The 16,060-nt window shown below is 51.0% G+C and overlaps 1 protein-coding gene across 4 annotated transcripts in view; it reads left to right on the top strand.

Annotated features, from left to right (window-relative positions):
- BRD4 (bromodomain containing 4) overlaps nucleotides 1–16,060 on the top strand; it is a 95,391-nt gene that overhangs the window by 57,406 nt on the left and 21,925 nt on the right. For all 4 annotated transcript variants that reach the window (XM_044253839.1, XM_044253841.1, XM_044253840.1 and 1 more), the window contains exons 2-7: nucleotides 670–988; nucleotides 4,918–5,055; nucleotides 6,368–6,503; nucleotides 7,918–8,207; nucleotides 8,897–9,259; nucleotides 11,014–11,142. In XM_044253839.1, coding sequence (XP_044109774.1) covers nucleotides 704–988; nucleotides 4,918–5,055; nucleotides 6,368–6,503; nucleotides 7,918–8,207; nucleotides 8,897–9,259; nucleotides 11,014–11,142 — 1,341 coding nt within the window. In that variant the 5' untranslated portion in view covers nucleotides 670–703. The remainder of the gene's footprint in view (nucleotides 1–669; nucleotides 989–4,917; nucleotides 5,056–6,367; nucleotides 6,504–7,917; nucleotides 8,208–8,896; nucleotides 9,260–11,013; nucleotides 11,143–16,060) is intronic.

Here is a 16,060-nt window from a genome sequence, read left to right as displayed (position 1 = left end):
AAAACAGTTAATAAAGTGGTAGGTTGAGTGTGGATTCATTTTTAGGTTATCAGCAGTTACCCTGTAGGATTTCTTGAATCAGCAAATATGCATTATTTTCAGTTACCAAGGAGGTGTTCTCAGTGAGTGTGAGGCTTCACCCTGTGGACTTAGCAGTGGACTAGGTGGGCTACTCTCCCTTCCTGTCCCCAATCACCAAACAGAATTACTGACTTTTCTTGATATTTCATGAGCTACAGGTGCAAAGAATTCTAATGTAAAGGATATATTTGGGGGCTTGCAAATCATCCTCTCTCCCACATTGGCGGGGTCCCTTAAAAATTCTCATTTGTCATGAAAACCTGGTTTGTTGCTTATTCTGCCCCTTTTTACGTGGATTCAGTATGTGTCCACGGCCCTTGCCTGCACCTGGTCAGTTCCTTTCTCTGAACCCTGTGTCCCTCATGCCCCTCCCCGTTGGTGCTTGATCCCTCTTCCCTGCTGTCGGATACATCTTTGAGGGAAGCAGATACGGGGCCCTTTTGGTCGGTGCATGGAGTGGCTCTCTGGTCAGCCTGACAGCTTTCCACCAGAGGAGCTCAGCCCTTGGAGCCCACAGCCATGTGTTACTCTGAGTGGTGCCCATCTGAATGCCTGGTTTCTGATGAAGGCTTTTCTCTTCCCTTGTAGAGTGCCCAGTGAAGAATGTGATGGGATCAGTAGCATGTCTGCGGAGAGCGGCCCTGGGACGAGATTGAGAAATCTGCCAGTAATGGGGGATGGACTAGAAACTACCCAAATGTCTACAACGCAGGCCCAGGCCCAACCCCAGCAAGCCAACGCAGCCAGCACCAATCCCCCGCCCCCAGAGACCTCCAACCCCAACAAGCCCAAGAGGCAGACGAACCAACTGCAATATCTGCTCAAAGTGGTGCTCAAGACACTATGGAAACACCAGTTTGCGTGGCCTTTCCAGCAGCCTGTGGACGCCGTCAAGCTAAACCTCCCTGTGAGTAACCTGGGCAGGGCCCAGGGCTGCTGTCTTCCAGGTCTCTTCCCATGTTGCTCCTGGTGAGGGTGGGCTCAAGGTCAGGGCAGAGGGTGTTGTGGGCAGAGATACCTTTGGGGCCCAGCTCTGAAACCCCAATACTCACAAGGCCCTTGAGTGAGTGGCTTCAGTTGTCCTGATGGTTGGAAATAGGAAAGGGGAAGAGAACATGCTGACTCACATAATAACTGGCTCTTAGATGTTAGGATCCAGGCGATACTATGTAGAGATATTGAAATAGGGGTGAAGGTGTGCTTGCAGCTTTCCTTCCGATTCCATAGGGGAGCTGAAGTGGGAGCAAGCATAGTCCAGGTCCCCTACTTCTCAGACATGGTTGGCTGGCCCAGTGTAAGTGGAGGTGGTTGGTCACACTGTGGAAGTGGGACTGGTTTGCTGCAGTGTCTTCTTTGGTTGGTACCGGCATCATCATCATTGTCATCACCCAGAGCACAGGGCAGGAAAAGGTAGTGGAATAGTTCCCAGGGAGTAAGCGCATGCAAGGGCTGGTTGGAGAGCGGAGGTACGGATGCAGCTGTGCCCTCAGAGGCCTCTGTGCCCGCCCTCCACCTGCTGTGCCATAGCCACAGCACACTTCTTCCTGTTCTTTTGTACCCCTCCTCTTCTCTTCCTTGGAGAGTTTTCCTAGCAAATGGTTCTGGAAATCAGTTCGTATCTCAGGGAAGAAACAGGATAGATGCTTTTTTTCCTTTTCTTTTCTTCAGAGCATCAGGGATTGATTGTCTTTAAGTTAACCCCTGCTGGGGCACCTGGGTGGTTCATTCGGTTACGAGTGACCTGCCTTTGGCTCAGGTCATGATCCCAGGTTCCTAGGATTGAGCCCTGCATCTGGCTCCCTGCTCAGTGGAGAGCCTGCTTCTCCACTGCCTGATGTTCCCCCACTTGTGCGCACACATATGTGCGCGTGCTCTCTCTGTCAAATAAATCAATCGGAAAAGAGAAAAACGTTAACCCCTGCTGTTTGCTACATCCGACACACTCCCAGATGAGGAATTATGTGATTACTGCCTTAGCCCCAGGCAGCAGCGGTCTGTGAGTGTTAGAGCTGCACCAGTGTAGGAGCCTTAGTGTCTGACCGGCATCCAGTTTCAAGAAAGATGAATACAGTAGTGTGACCCTCCTCACAGACAGAAAGTGTCTGTGGCAACTGTCCAGTTATTTCTGTCTGCTGAATAGGCGTCATGCATTTGGGAAGAGCCAAGTCAGGAGGATGCACTTCAGGTCTGGATCATGAATCGGCTCAAGAGAGGGGATGGAGACAAAAGAGGGTCCTTTCAAGATCTGGGCTTCAGAGGCCACTCTTTTCTGTTGACCATGAGAAGGAGTAGAGGCAGACAACCTGTCACTGGGGGAGGTTCTTGGGAGAGCTTGCTACGATGGCATAACCTCGGTCTGGGCTAGTGGGCTAGACTGGGCCAAGGCCAAGCCACGCAGTGTCCACAGGTGAGGGTGATCTCAGAGTAAATGCAAAGGATGGGGACAGAAGGAGTGGGGGGGGGGTGGAATGCAGGGGGCGTGAAGCTTTGACAGCACCAGAGGGTGGTGGGAGGCCTACAGAAGAGCCAGGGGAAACACCAGCAGAGAGCAGTCCCCCCACCCCCGCCCCGTTCCCACATCAGAGGCTACAGGGAGGTCAAAGAGATGAGGATTCCGACCTGACCCTCCTGTTGGCCTTTAGGAGGGCATTGGTGACCTTAGGAAGATGTGACGCAGAAGTAAAAACCAGATTCCCGACGGTGTGAATGAGAAGGTGAGGATGCGAAGCCATCATTTCAAGAAATTTGGCTTTGAAGGGAAAGCGCGGCAAGGCGAGAGTGGAGGAGGGGTTGGTTTGTTACAGGAAGATACAGAGGGCTTAGAGGGTGAAGACAGAGGAGAAGGGGGCGGTACTGGGGGACCTGAGATCCCGAGGAGGCAGTGTCCCAGCCAGCGGTACAGACATGGGTGTGGGTGGTCTGTAAGGCCCAGTGGTTGGGGAGTTAGAGGTCATTCCAACATGGAGGTCAGGCTCCCCAGAGGTCACAGGGTGAATCTCTGTCTCTGTGACTGTTGGACATCACCATCACCCTCAGCAGCTCTGACTAGGAAGAAGAGGCCTTTGGAAGGTGCCACTGGTCTGGTGTCTTCAGGAAGGTGGGAGAGCAAGAAGCTGGCCCAGAGAAGCAGGGCAGGGCTGGTCAGCTGAGAGCCACGTCATGCTTAAAGCCTGGTTTTCCGGGGACCTCTCCCCCTCCTTGAGGAAATGTTAATATAGCCACCAAAAGAAGGGTTCCTTCTTTTTCTCTTTTCTGACACCTTCCAGGAATCTTGACCTGAGTTTTGGCCTCTGATCTTTGCTGGACTTCTCGCTAGAATGCCTGCCTCTCTTGTTCAGTAAATGTGTATAGTTGGATTGTTAAGCCCCTAAACCCACCGCCCCCTTGTCAGTGCACTCTGCCCTCAAGCACTGTCCTGTCTGGCCTTGAGCCACTTGACAGACTATGGGCAGTTCAAGCACTTGACGCCACTGTGGGCCATAGAATAAAGTATGCACTGGGGCACATATGTTTGGCTTTGGTAGGTCTCTTGGGAAAGGTGGTCAGAGCCATAGTATAGCATAGAAAGTCTGGTGCAGTCTGTCTTCCTGGTCTCCTGGCCAGGGTACCCAGGCATGCTTGTGCAGCCCTCGTCAGGTCAGGGACATGATCTCTGCCACTCGTCATATGTAAGCTAGTTGTTTTTGTTCCTTTCTCATGGGTGTCAGAGCAACCTAAAACCTCACATGCTGTGTTCACCTTTTCAGTACTGTCCACCATTTCTAGGCAAGAGCTTGGTACTTGCTAAAGGATAGACCTGTCTTTTCTGCCATCGGTTCCCACTTGGACTTGTTCTGATATCCCAGTCATACCCAGTTACCGGAGCCTCTGAGATAGCGGGCTGTGGAGTGGGCCAGATGACACAGGTCCCCCTGCCTTGGCTCTGTTTGATCCTTCTATCTGGAAAACTGGTGTGTTGCCTCTTCTGCCCCGAAGATACCTCCTGTGGCGGTTTTTAAAAATAAACATTTAGTATAGGTTTAGATTTAGAGAAAAGCTGACAGTAGTAGAGTCTGATTTGAAGGGCTTTAGGACATCTATACCTGCCATTCAGCTCCTTCTGTTGGGCACTTGTAGAGTAAGATCTGAAGCTTTGAGGGGTGGGGTCTGTGGATTTTTTTAAACTGAGGATTGTACAGATTGTCCAGATTCCTCATTAACCTGGGTAGTTGTTCAGATATATCCAGGTACCACTAATAGATCCTTAGAAAGACTGTGTGCTAGTAAAAGAAATGGAAGTGCGATGGACTTGAGTGAAGGTGGAGGCTTCTGCTCCGTGGTTCTTCAGTATACCCAGAAGCAGGGAGTCCTTGTGCCAGGTGGACTTTACCGCTGGTTCCATAGGATTTTGTGTTTTATGGACCAATAACATTTCAAATGGTAGAGGAAAAGTAGAACTTGCCATGGGTTGTTTCTTTAGGTAAGAAGTGCTTTTAGGAAGGCTGTATGCTTTCCCCATTATTTATTAAAAACTAAAGGATTTACCATCACCACCACCAACAGCAACAACAAAAATAGAAAAAAAGCATAGATCCTCTGTAAATAGAACCTGTTCCCAGACCAGGCAGTTGATAGACTTGCACATTTCCCCTCCAGATTGCCACCCAACATTTAAGAATTCTTTCCTGATTCACTTTATCTTGGGGTTCCCCTTGAGATTGCTTGCTGAGACCATGGAAGAGCTTCGGTCTGTGCTGTGGCTCTCATCTGTGCTCCTTGAGTGAGATCCACAGGCCCACTATGAGTGCTGCATGGCCGGGGAGGTGACACTGGCCTTTTGCTCTCTTTGCTCTTCAGGATTACTATAAAATCATTAAAACACCTATGGATATGGGAACAATAAAGAAGCGCTTGGAAAACAACTATTACTGGAATGCTCAGGAATGTATCCAGGACTTCAACACTATGTTTACAAATTGTTACATCTACAACAAGGTGAGATGTGGTGGAAGATGTCCAGCTACCCTGAGGGGAGGGGAGGGGTGAAGAAGAAGGCTGGCATATCTGGAGTCTGTGGGCAGGGGTGCTTGGGAGCAGGTGGGATTAGTCTAATGGGATATCATTTGGAGAGAAATAATGGGACCCGTGGTTTTGCCTGTGACTGGGTGACTGGGTGTTTCTTTTTCGGGGAGGAGGGTGCTGGCCTTGTTTGACTTCCAAGCCGTCCTTGTTAGCTTGAAGCATGTGCTTCCGGTGCCCTTGGGATTTCAGTTCTTGAGCATGTCTAGAGAAGGTGTGAGGAGGACAGTGATGACTCATTAAAAAGTCCATTTGGGTGATGTAAATGGTCAGGAAGGAGCCTACTAAAATGTAGTTGTGCAAAGGTGTGCTCAAATTTCAATGTGAGAGAGGGTGTGCTGGGGCCCACTGCATCTGAAACTGTGGACATGACCACTGACAACTGGTGGCCATAGAATTGAATGTCCCCTGATCTCACATGTAGACCTGAAAGTCACTCCTTAACCCCGTTAGCCAAACCTTTTGGCTCGGCTGTGCCATGAAGCCAGATCATTTGTTTACAGTTCAGACCACAGATGTGATTAAAACCAACCCTTTCATATAGAACGGCTCTGGAGGGAGACCCTATACAGAACTCAGCTTTTGGCCTCTGCTGGTGTAGTGGGTAAAATTGCCCAGAAGAGATGGGTAGGTGAGTTTCTTGAAGTTTACTGTGTTTTTTTAAAGTCTTAGCTCCCACCACTAAGTTTAAGTGACATGTGCACAGAAAAGGTTCTCGGGTTAGAGCTGAGTGGGAATAGCATGTCGTAGATGAGGCAACAAGTGGGGACCCATAATGCAGTTCAAGATAGGCATGGCCCTGAGCCCCGATGAGCTGCCTTGAGGGTACACTGGGGAGCGTTATCAGAGCCCTGCTAATGTATCTGTGGCAAGAAATCCTGTGTAATGCAAGTATTTATAGTGAAGTTGAATTGTGTCAGAGGAGGGCTTCTGTCAGTGATTGGCAGGGCTTGTTAGATACTTAAGGCATTAAGATGGCTTCTCAGGCCAGAGCTTAAAAGAGGAGAGGGAGGTGCAGGTGGATGGGTGCTGGTACAGGCACATGAGCCTTCGTGATATCTGGTGGTGTAACTGTTGTGGCCCTTGAGGGTTCAGATCGGGAAGGAGCCCGACTATGATACTTGATGCTTTGGAGCAGGGAGTGGGTGGCACAGGGTGGGGAGCTCTTGCTCCGTCTGGAGAGGTGGTGAGGGCTTTCTGATGCTCACCCCTGTGTCTCCTTTTCCAGCCTGGAGATGACATAGTCTTAATGGCAGAAGCTCTGGAGAAGCTCTTCTTGCAGAAAATCAATGAACTGCCCACTGAAGAAACTGAGATCATGATAGTCCAGGCAAAAGGAAGAGGACGTGGGAGGAAAGAAGCAGGTAGGGTACCTCCGGTGCACCGAGCACTGTTGGCCTCACACTGAAACAGCAGGGACATTGGCTTTCCTGTGCCCCAGTCTTTGGTCCTTCTTCAGGTTCGGAGGGGGCAGGAGGGGAGGGTACTCTTAGTGTTGGACACGCCCCAGAGGGTCACTTGACTGGGTGACCCCCCACAAAGTAGAAGTAATTGGGCCCTGCCTTTTGATTGACTTTGGTTAAAAAGAAAGTGTAAATTTTGCAAAGCATTTTTAAGTTTTTTTAATTCTTCACTCCATTTTAGAGAAGAGAAAATTTGGCCAAGGGCAATTTTAATTCCTAATCCCTATCTTGGAACCTCAAGGTTGGTTATTTGAATTATTTTTAAGATGCTTCTGTCAGAGCCAGGCCTGCCTTATGATGCTGCTGAAGTCGACGTGAAGCCCTCCACTCTTTGCCCCTGTCTCTTAGCCTGACACGGGATTCTAAAGGCCAGCTGGCGGGGAGACAATGAAATGTTTCTGTCTAGGAAAAGCTCTACCAGCTGCCTTTTGCATCTTGCCATCCTCCACTCTGTGCTGAGGTGGCCCATGCTGTGAGTCATTTGCTTCTCTCCACAGAGGGCTTTCACCTGGCTTCCCACCCTGCTCAGAAGTGGTGGCTTCATGGGAGCAAAAGGGCTTGGCTGGATCCCAGGCAGTGCTGAGGCGTAGCCAAGGAGAGGTGGTCCTGAGGGTCACCCCTAGCTGTGGATCCGGCTAAGAGGTGTCCTGTATCCTTAACATCCAGGAGTCCTGCCCTTGTGGCCTGGGACCAGGAGTTTGGTCTGCACATGGGACAGACGCGGGGCATTGTGTGTTTGGGCTCACGCGCACAGCTGCAAGGAGGCAGTCTGAGCCGGTCACAAAGGGCAGCAGCCGTCCAGCCTCCTCCTGCGGCTCAGGGAGGTGGAAGCTTGCCAGTTTCCAGAAACCTTGGCCAGGGCTCCCTGTGTTGGCCCCTTGCCAGAATTGCTTACTCAGAAGGCAGCGCTTCTGGGAATGAGGACAGCTCTGTCCAAAAGCGCCAAGGAACATTTTTCCGCTCTCCATCTACCGTCCTGGTGCTAACTCTCAGCATGTGTTTCCTGCTCCTTTGGCCCAGGCCTCCGTGCTTATGAAGGCGTCTTTGTGCCTGATTCGGGGCTTGAAGCCAGGATGCCTTAGGAACTGTGGAATGCAGTGTGCCACTGCTCTCAGAGAACCTAAGGGCAGGTGGACCAGTTTGGCTGAGGTCTGGAGTGTTCGAGTTGTTCTGTCTCTAAGACTAATAGTCACCGTGACAGTGTGTGCCATGCGCATGCAGATGTGTGTTCTCCACATGTGACAGTGTTCCCATAAGGTCAGCCAGCGTGTGTCGGGCTCGGCTTCTAACCACCTGTCCCTTTTATGGTTGATAGGGACAGCAAAACCTGGCGTGTCTACGGTACCAAACACAACGCAGGCATCGACTCCTCCGCAGACCCAGACCCCCCAGCAGAACCCTCCGCCCGTGCAGGCTACACCTCACCCCTTCCCTGCGGTCACCCCAGACCTCATCGTCCAGACCCCCGTCATGACAGTGGTGCCTCCCCAGCCACTGCAGACACCCCCACCGGTACCCCCTCAGCCACCACCCCCACCCGCGCCAAACCCCCAGCCTGTGCAGAGCCACCCGCCCATCATCGCGGCCACCCCACAGCCTGTGAAGGTGAGCATCCTGTGCGTGTGTGTGGCCCAGCCCGGTCGTTGGCAGGCTCCTACCACCTCAGCTAGCGCGCCTTCTCCGTAACAGTGAGGCTGGCAGGAGACAATCGCTTGTCCCTGCCAGTGCTTCTTGCGGAACCTGGCCTGGTTCTCCAGGCACTTGCGGGTATTTTCTGGGGGGATTGTATAGTCTTTATTAAGTCACAACCTCGAAGCTGCTGCCCTGCTGGCCCACAGATTCCAGAGTTGAGAACCACCTCCCAGGGCCTTGCCGACCTCCTCTCCCGTATTTCTCATGTAGACTGTGCATATTTGCAGATGTTGCCTAAATAGTCTCTACAACATGCCTCCTGTGGGGGTAGGGGTTAGTGTGACGAGGCTTGGCTCTGAGTGACTTCCCTGGCGTTAAGTAGGAAGCTGCTTCTGTAGCTTTCTTTGGGCTCCAGTGAGCAGATTCTGCACTTGGGTGTGTGCTTCCTCGTGCCCCTGGCCGGGGTCCTGTCCCAGCTGCAGAGCAGAATGGTGGGACAGGGTCTGTTCTTGCCTTGGTCCTTCACCCATGGAGTTACTTTTGAGCCCTATCCCCCAAGAATGTTGGAACCCTAGAAAGGACCTGGCTTCAGAAGTGACCTGAGGGCCACCTGTGCCAGCTGCCACCTGTGACGACGCTTGTTGCACGTGTGCTCTTGGCAGACAAAGAAGGGAGTTAAGAGGAAAGCGGATACCACCACCCCCACCACCATCGACCCCATTCATGAACCACCATCACTACCGCCAGAGCCTAAGACCACCAAGCTGGGCCCCCGGCGGGAGAGTAGCCGGCCAGTGAAGCCCCCCAAAAAGGATGTACCCGACTCACAGCAGCACCCAGTGCCAGAGAAGAGTAGCAAGGTCTCGGAGCAGCTGAAGTGCTGCAGTGGCATCCTCAAGGAGATGTTTGCCAAGAAGCACGCAGCCTATGCCTGGCCGTTCTACAAGCCTGTGGATGTAGAGGCTCTGGGTCTGCACGACTACTGCGACATCATCAAGCACCCCATGGATATGAGCACGATCAAGGTAAGCAGATGCCCCTCCCAGAGCTGGGGGCGGGGCTTCCTGGGACAGAGAAGGGCAGAACCTCCCAGGCTAGTCCAAGAGGAGGGCCCTGGCCTTGGGCTCTGCTGAACTGTGCCCTAGTAGCGTCTCTCCTCCTCAGCTCAAAGAAGCCCTGCGCCCCCTGCTGGGAATTGTGGAGTCAACCTCCAAGACCGCGTGCTTGGGCATTTTCTTCTCAGACAGCACTGCTGCCCCCTTGTCTAGGGACAAGCCCACTGTCCATAGGCAGCTTGCACAGGAGATGCTCCAGGACTCGTTGAGGGTTGGTGACTTTGCCAGGCTGTGTTATGCAGGGGGCCTTGTTGTCACCTCTCTGTAAGAGGCACACAGTGCTGGCATTTTCATTGTAGTATTATCTTGAGACCGTTTTGATTATGTTTGTTTATTTTTTATTTGTAATTTTTTTAAGATTTTATTTATTTGACCAAGAGAGAGATCACAGGTAGGCAGAGCAGCAGGCAGAGAGAGAGAAGAAAGCAAGCTCCTTGATAAGTAGAGAGCCGGACGTGGGGCTCAAGCCCACGACCCTGATATCATGACCTGAGCCGAAGGTATACACCCAACCGACTGAGCCACCCAGGCGCCCCATGTTTGTTTATTTTAAACTGTTTTGCGTTTTTTTTTTTTTTTTAAGATTTTATTTATTTATTTGACAGAGAGAAATCACAAGTAGACAGAGAGGCAGGCAGAGAGAGAAGGAAGCAGGCTTCCTGCCGAGCAGAGAGCCCGATGCGGGCCTCGATCCCAGGACCCTGAGATCACGACCTGAGCCGAAGGCAGCGGCTTAACCCACTGAGCCACCCAGGCGCCCCCTGTTTTGCGTTTGTTTTTGTTTTTTTTTTTTTTTAAAGATTTTATTTATTTATTTGACAGAGAGAGATCACAAGTAGACAGAGAGGCAGGCAGAGAGAGAGAGGAGGAAGCAGGCTCCCTGCCGAGCAGAGAGCCCGATGTGGGACTCGATCCCAGGACCCCGAGATCATGACCTGAGCCGAAGGCAGCGGCTTAACCCACTGAGCCACCCAGGCGCCCCTGTTTTGCGTTTTTATTTGGGAGTGGAATAAGCCTGCCAAACATGGGACAGGCGGGGGTGGGGCACAGTACTTGTGGTCCCCTCCCACTTTTTTTTTTAAAGATTTATTCATCTTAGAGCACGTAAGCGTGTGGGGAGGGGTTGAAGGAGAACGAGGAGAGGGAGCGAGAAACTTCAGTAGTCTTCTAGCCGAGCGTGGAGCCCGACTTGGGGCTTGATTTCATGACCCGAGGTGAATCCAAGAGTCGGACACTTAACCATCTACTCCACCCAGGGGCCTCTGGTTGTGTTCCTTCTCAGTGTCCTGTCCTGTGTCATCAAGATAAGTGTATGTCCAAAAAAAAAAAAAAAAAAGATAAGTGTATGTCAGGTCAGAACTTGTCCTAGTCCTCCCCTTACAGTCTGGCTTAAGCTCTGCCTCCATTTATTCTGTGTCCTCTTTCCCCATAGCCCATCACAGTGACCAGGGTGGGTGGGGTTGACGTGGTAGCAGGGCCTTTCCCAGTCCCGAGATTTGCTCTTGAGTGTCTCCTTGTCCACTTGACATAGAGAAGAACCAAGGTGTTGATGACCTCTCCTCTGCTCCACTGAGAAGTCAACTTGCTCCTACGGACAGCTCTTCTGGCATCACATCCCCATTGGAGCAGGGGCAGACATAACAAGACCTGTCTTGTCTTTTCAGTCTAAACTGGAGGCCCGTGAGTACCGTGATGCTCAGGAATTTGGTGCTGATGTCCGATTGATGTTCTCCAACTGCTACAAGTACAACCCTCCTGACCATGAGGTGGTGGCCATGGCTCGCAAGCTCCAGGTAAGGTTCTGGGGAAGCTCTGAGCACAACATCCTGTGGTAGGCAGGCTGGAGTCCTGGGTAGGCCAGATCTCCATGGGCCTTTGTATGTTTTACATCTTTCTTTTGCTTTGGTATGACGCTGTGTTGTTTTGAAGATGAGCTCAAGTCAGGATGACATGTCATTTTACATTGAGATTATTTCATTGTAATTAAAGCAGGGTGGTTAGTTTGGGTCTTGGGTACTTGGGGTTTTGTTCTGGGGTGTCCCACTGAAAGTCCCCTGCCCAGTAACTGCATTTTGCTGCCCTTGGCCAAGAAGAAGGCACATGCTGTGAATGGCCCAGTGTGTCTCCACAAAACAGACCTGTCTCACATTGGTGGATGACACTCTTAAAAAGTAGTCATGTTGACAGAGTTGTGAGCTGAAGTAACTGTTTTCCTATGGGCGCTTCTTCACTGAAGCCTTGAAGTTTTTTGCCCTATAGCTGCTTGTTGGCATTCTGGGAGGCCACATTTCCCTTAGGGTTGTCAGTGGGGATTGTGGCACCTTTAGGTTGAGCCAGGCGGTGCACACGGTCAAGCAAGTATAGGTGGAACGGAGGGGGACAGATGACCACATAATGTATGAACTAACTTCATTTTGCTCCATTTAAAAAAGGAAAAGTGTGGGGCGCCTGGGTGGCTCAGTGGGTTAAGCCGCTGCCTTCGGCTCGGGTCATGATCTCAGGGTCCTGGGATCGAGCCCCGCATCGGGCTCTCTGCTCAGCGGGGAGCCTGCTTCCTCCTCTCCCTCTCTGCCTGCCTCTCTGCCTACTTGTGGTCTTTCTCTGTCAAATAAATAGATGAAATCTTAAAAAAAAAAAAATAAATAAAAATAAAAATAAAAAATAAAAAAGGAAAAGCATACCCAGATTTCAACAGTGCTTATCTTAGGGTAGAGAGATCAGGGGTTAAGAATTACGGAGAATTGAGCACCCGGCTCAAGTGAGCACCCGGCTGGCTCACTCAGTGGAGTCTGCCACTGTTGATCTTAGGGTCATGAGTTTAAACCCTATACTGGGTGTGGAGATTACCAAAGGGAAAAAAAAATCTCTTAAAAATACGGAGAATAGGGGTGCCTGGGTGACTCAGTGGGTTAAGCCTCTGCCTTTGGCTCAGGTCGTGATCTCAGGGTCCTGGGATCGAGCCCCCCATTGGGCTCTCTGCTCAGCAGGGAGTCTGCTTCCCTGTTTCTCTGCCTACTTGTGCTCTCTCTCTGTGTCAAATAAATAAATAAAGTCTTTTAAATAGCATATGAGAATAAATCTATATTTAGTACTTTTATATAACTTTTTAAAAAATTCTTTAAAATTACACATGTAAACAAACATTTCCGGCCTTTTCTCCCCAAGACCCTGGGTTACTCCTGCTCTCAGTCAGGACCGGCCCTGGGCTGCGTTACCTGCCATCACGAGGGGGCAGGCAGTTTGGTCGGAGCCCAGTGCCAGTTTGCACATCTCCTGTCCTACTCCTACCTAAAGGCTGGGTGAACGGTGGTTCCTCACACCTGGGTTTCCTGGCCATCTGTGGAGTGCTTCCAGGGCAGAAGTGAGTACTAGCCTTTGGCAGTTTGTGGATCTGTTCTGCTCAGAGGCTGCCTGAGCCCTTTTGCTCACCTGTCTCCTAATGCCGTTAGCTCCACATGTTGTCGCAGACTCACCATCATAGTGTCTCCTACCTCCACACACTGTATCCAAGGCGTGGTCTTTCCTGTTCCTTCACTTGGCCCGTGGTCTGGGTCTTGGGCCACCTTTGGTTCGAAGGGTGTGTCCCGAAGTTCTTATGGTAGATTAAAAAAACTTATTACTAGTATGAACCTGGCTGTTGTTATTTTAATGGCACACCCAGCCTCAAATGTTCTTACAGTTTCTACTGTTTGTTTTTCGGTCTTTTTTTTTTTTTTTTTTAAAGATTTTATTCATTTATGAGAGAGCGAGCACAGGCAGACAGAATGGCAGGCAGAGGCAGAGGGAGAAGCAGGCTCCCTGCTGAGCAAGGAGCCCGATGTGGGACTTGATCCCAGGACGCCGGGATCATGACCTGAGCCGAAGGCAGCTGCTTAACCAACTGAGCCACCCAGGCGTCCCGTTTCGGTCTTATTTTTGCTGAGGTTTTTTGTTTGTTTTTTTGTGTTTTTTTTTTTTTTTTTTTTTTTTTCAGATGGGGGGTGGCTTTTAATTTGGTGCTCTCTGGTTTCTTCACAAAGCTGCCCTTTGTTTACTTCTGCATTTCTCATCCTTAAAGGAGCTCAGACTTTATAATTTTATGTCAATTCTCCTGTGTGGCCACCAGGTGGCAGTGGTGCCCTCAGATCTGTCTTCAACTTCCTCTTGTGAGGACTGGGGAAACCCATACCCTTTATTTGCCCTCTTACAAACAGCTAAACCAAAACAAGTTCTCTCTAAGCACCAAGATTGCTATTCTGAGCTACTTTACTTTAAAAATAACAGAAAAGCGAATCCTCTAGTATATTCTAGTGTGCTCTCCAATTTCTGTGCCTGTTTCAAGTGTTTTGGTTTTGGTTTTTCTTCATTTTTCTCCTGGGAGTGGCATGAACATGGCCTAAACATGCGGTTTACCCATAGCAAGAGCGCTGAGCTGTTTTCCATACAGTACCCTTTTTCTGGACACTTTTTGTTCCAGACACCAGGCTGGACTAGATGAGGTCCTTTCCCTGGAAGAGGGTGCATTTCAAGCAGGGGCAGTGCCTGGGAGCCATTCGGTATGGGGCTGCCTCTGCCCCTAGCCTGCTTTGCCCACCTCAGGGTGGGTTGCAGTGTTACCGGAAGTAATGTCACTTCTCCATTGCCACAAGGCAGGTGGAGGTATCTGCTTCAAGTGCAGAGTTGCTGTGAAGGGCTTCTTGTCTGGAAGGGAGTTGCTGTGCCTGTGTCATTTTAGGCTTTTTCCTCTGCTTTTTAAAGCTTTCCTGGATCAGCATGCTTTAGATGGCTAGATTGTCCAGAAGGGAGGAGGAGCAACAAAGTCCCTGTCCTTGTTTGCCTCTTTAAGAGGTGTTAGACCTGCCTTCTCTTAAGTAGGCTGTGTCCAGGGACTGAGATTTACCTGAGAAGTTATATGGAAAACAGTCCACTGTGTTTTCTTCTTCTGGTTTCTAAAGTCCAGGCCTTTAGAAAAAATTCACATCCCACCACCTGGCAGCCACGGTCACAGAGATAGCCAGTAGTGTCTGGACTCAGGGTTGCTTCGGCCCAAGGGTGGCTTGGGCTAAGGCCTGCCAGCCTACCTGGTAGGCCCAGAGCTGCTGGTGGTACTCTCCACTGCTTGTCATGAAGTGAGGAGTCACTTAGGATATTTTGGTACTCATGTAGATCACCAGACTTACATTTCAAGAAAAAGTGAAAATTCAAGGTGGTATACAATTATTTTTACAGCAAGGAAAAATGAAAATTGCATTGGGATATCCTGCATTAGATCTCAGAGGCAGGAAGCTTTTGAGGTGTGCATAAATGTATGTGTCTGGATGTCCACTCATGGCTGCATCTCCAGCATCTGGCACCTAGTGGCCTGCCACTGCCTGCATTCTCCCCACCACCACCCCCATCCCCATCCTCTGGGCCTTGGTATGCCCAGGTGTGGCCACGCCCCACAGCCACATCCAGACTTGGCCTCCCTTGACCTTTGGGCACTCCAGCAGCTGTCTTAATTAGAGGGGGTCGTGGGGTGTGCTTCCCCATGAATCTGATGCAGCCCAGAGTAGGTGACCCAGTGAACCTTCTGCCAAGAGGAGAGGCATGCTCTGAAACCAGCATGCTTTGCTGATTGATGCTTAGAGTCTTGGTGTGGGTGGAGGCGATGGCATAGGTGGGAGAGCTGGCTCCACCTGGAGACCTTCCCAGTCCTAGTGTGGGAGGCTGAGCCCCTATTCCCTAGAGAATGCTGCTTGTTGGTATTCACTGCCCCGCATCAGCACTGTCCTCCCTCACAAGACCTTCGGCCGAGGTGCGTTTCATTTGGTTTTGGCATCCTCTTGCCTGGCTGCACACCCTTTCCACCCATTCTCCAGCTGGCCACTGGGATGAGCACCCGGATTCATGAGTCACACCTTTCTCTCCTTAGAGCCATCCTTGCTAGATCTTTGTAGCTGTTGGCATCTTGTCTCCCACTCCTCCTGAGCTTTCAGGTTTCTCACAGGCTTTCCGCCACCCCCTTTCTGTTTCCACCTTAAGCACCTTAGAGCACTTTACAATTTTTACGTTCACTCCTTGAGGGCAAGGAGCACATCGTTTGTGTTTACCATTCAGCAGTCCCCGGCAAGTGCTAGCCTATCTCAGAGACTTGGGAAGGTTCTTCTGCAGTAGCCTTCAGCTCACTGGCAGTCAGGCCAAAGTACATGTCCCAGGATGTCCCCCACTGGAGCCAGAGCAGATGGGAGGAGGACAGGTCTTGTAGCTGGGCGTGTCCAGGAAGCCAGAAGCCCCAGCTTGCAGGCCCTGCAGTGCTTTCCCAGCCAGCCCACCTGGCCTCCTGTCTTGTGCTCTTCTCTGTTTATGGTCTTGGAATGGCAGGGCCCTAGAGTATCCTTGAAGTGGAAGGAGGCCTCGGGATGAGTTCTCTTCCTCCCCCCCCTTTCCACAACAGCCACAACGTGTTGGGGAGCAGCAGGATGTCCTTGTGGCAAGGGTCGTGTTGTCTGGCAGCTGGCAGGAGAGGCTGGGTGTACGTGGATAAGTGGCATGAGGCAGCTCCCACCTAGTCAAGGCTCATCTCCCAGCAGCACCGAGTACTTGGCCGTGCTTCCCACTCTCCTTCCTGGTGGGGTCCTGACACTTCAGGCACACTCCTTTATCCTGCGCTTTGCCCATATCCAGGGCACTGTGAGGCACGTCTCTTCAGCAGCCTGGGCAGTGACAGTCTCTGCGCATCCCCTGGGTGTG

The sequence above is a fragment of the Neovison vison genome, chromosome 6 (genome assembly GCF_020171115.1).
Source record: "Neovison vison isolate M4711 chromosome 6, ASM_NN_V1, whole genome shotgun sequence".
Classification (NCBI taxonomy): Eukaryota; Metazoa; Chordata; class Mammalia; order Carnivora; family Mustelidae; genus Neogale; species Neogale vison.
The sequence above is the reverse complement of the archived record's forward strand: the minus strand, read 5'-3'. Positions and strand labels throughout refer to the sequence as shown.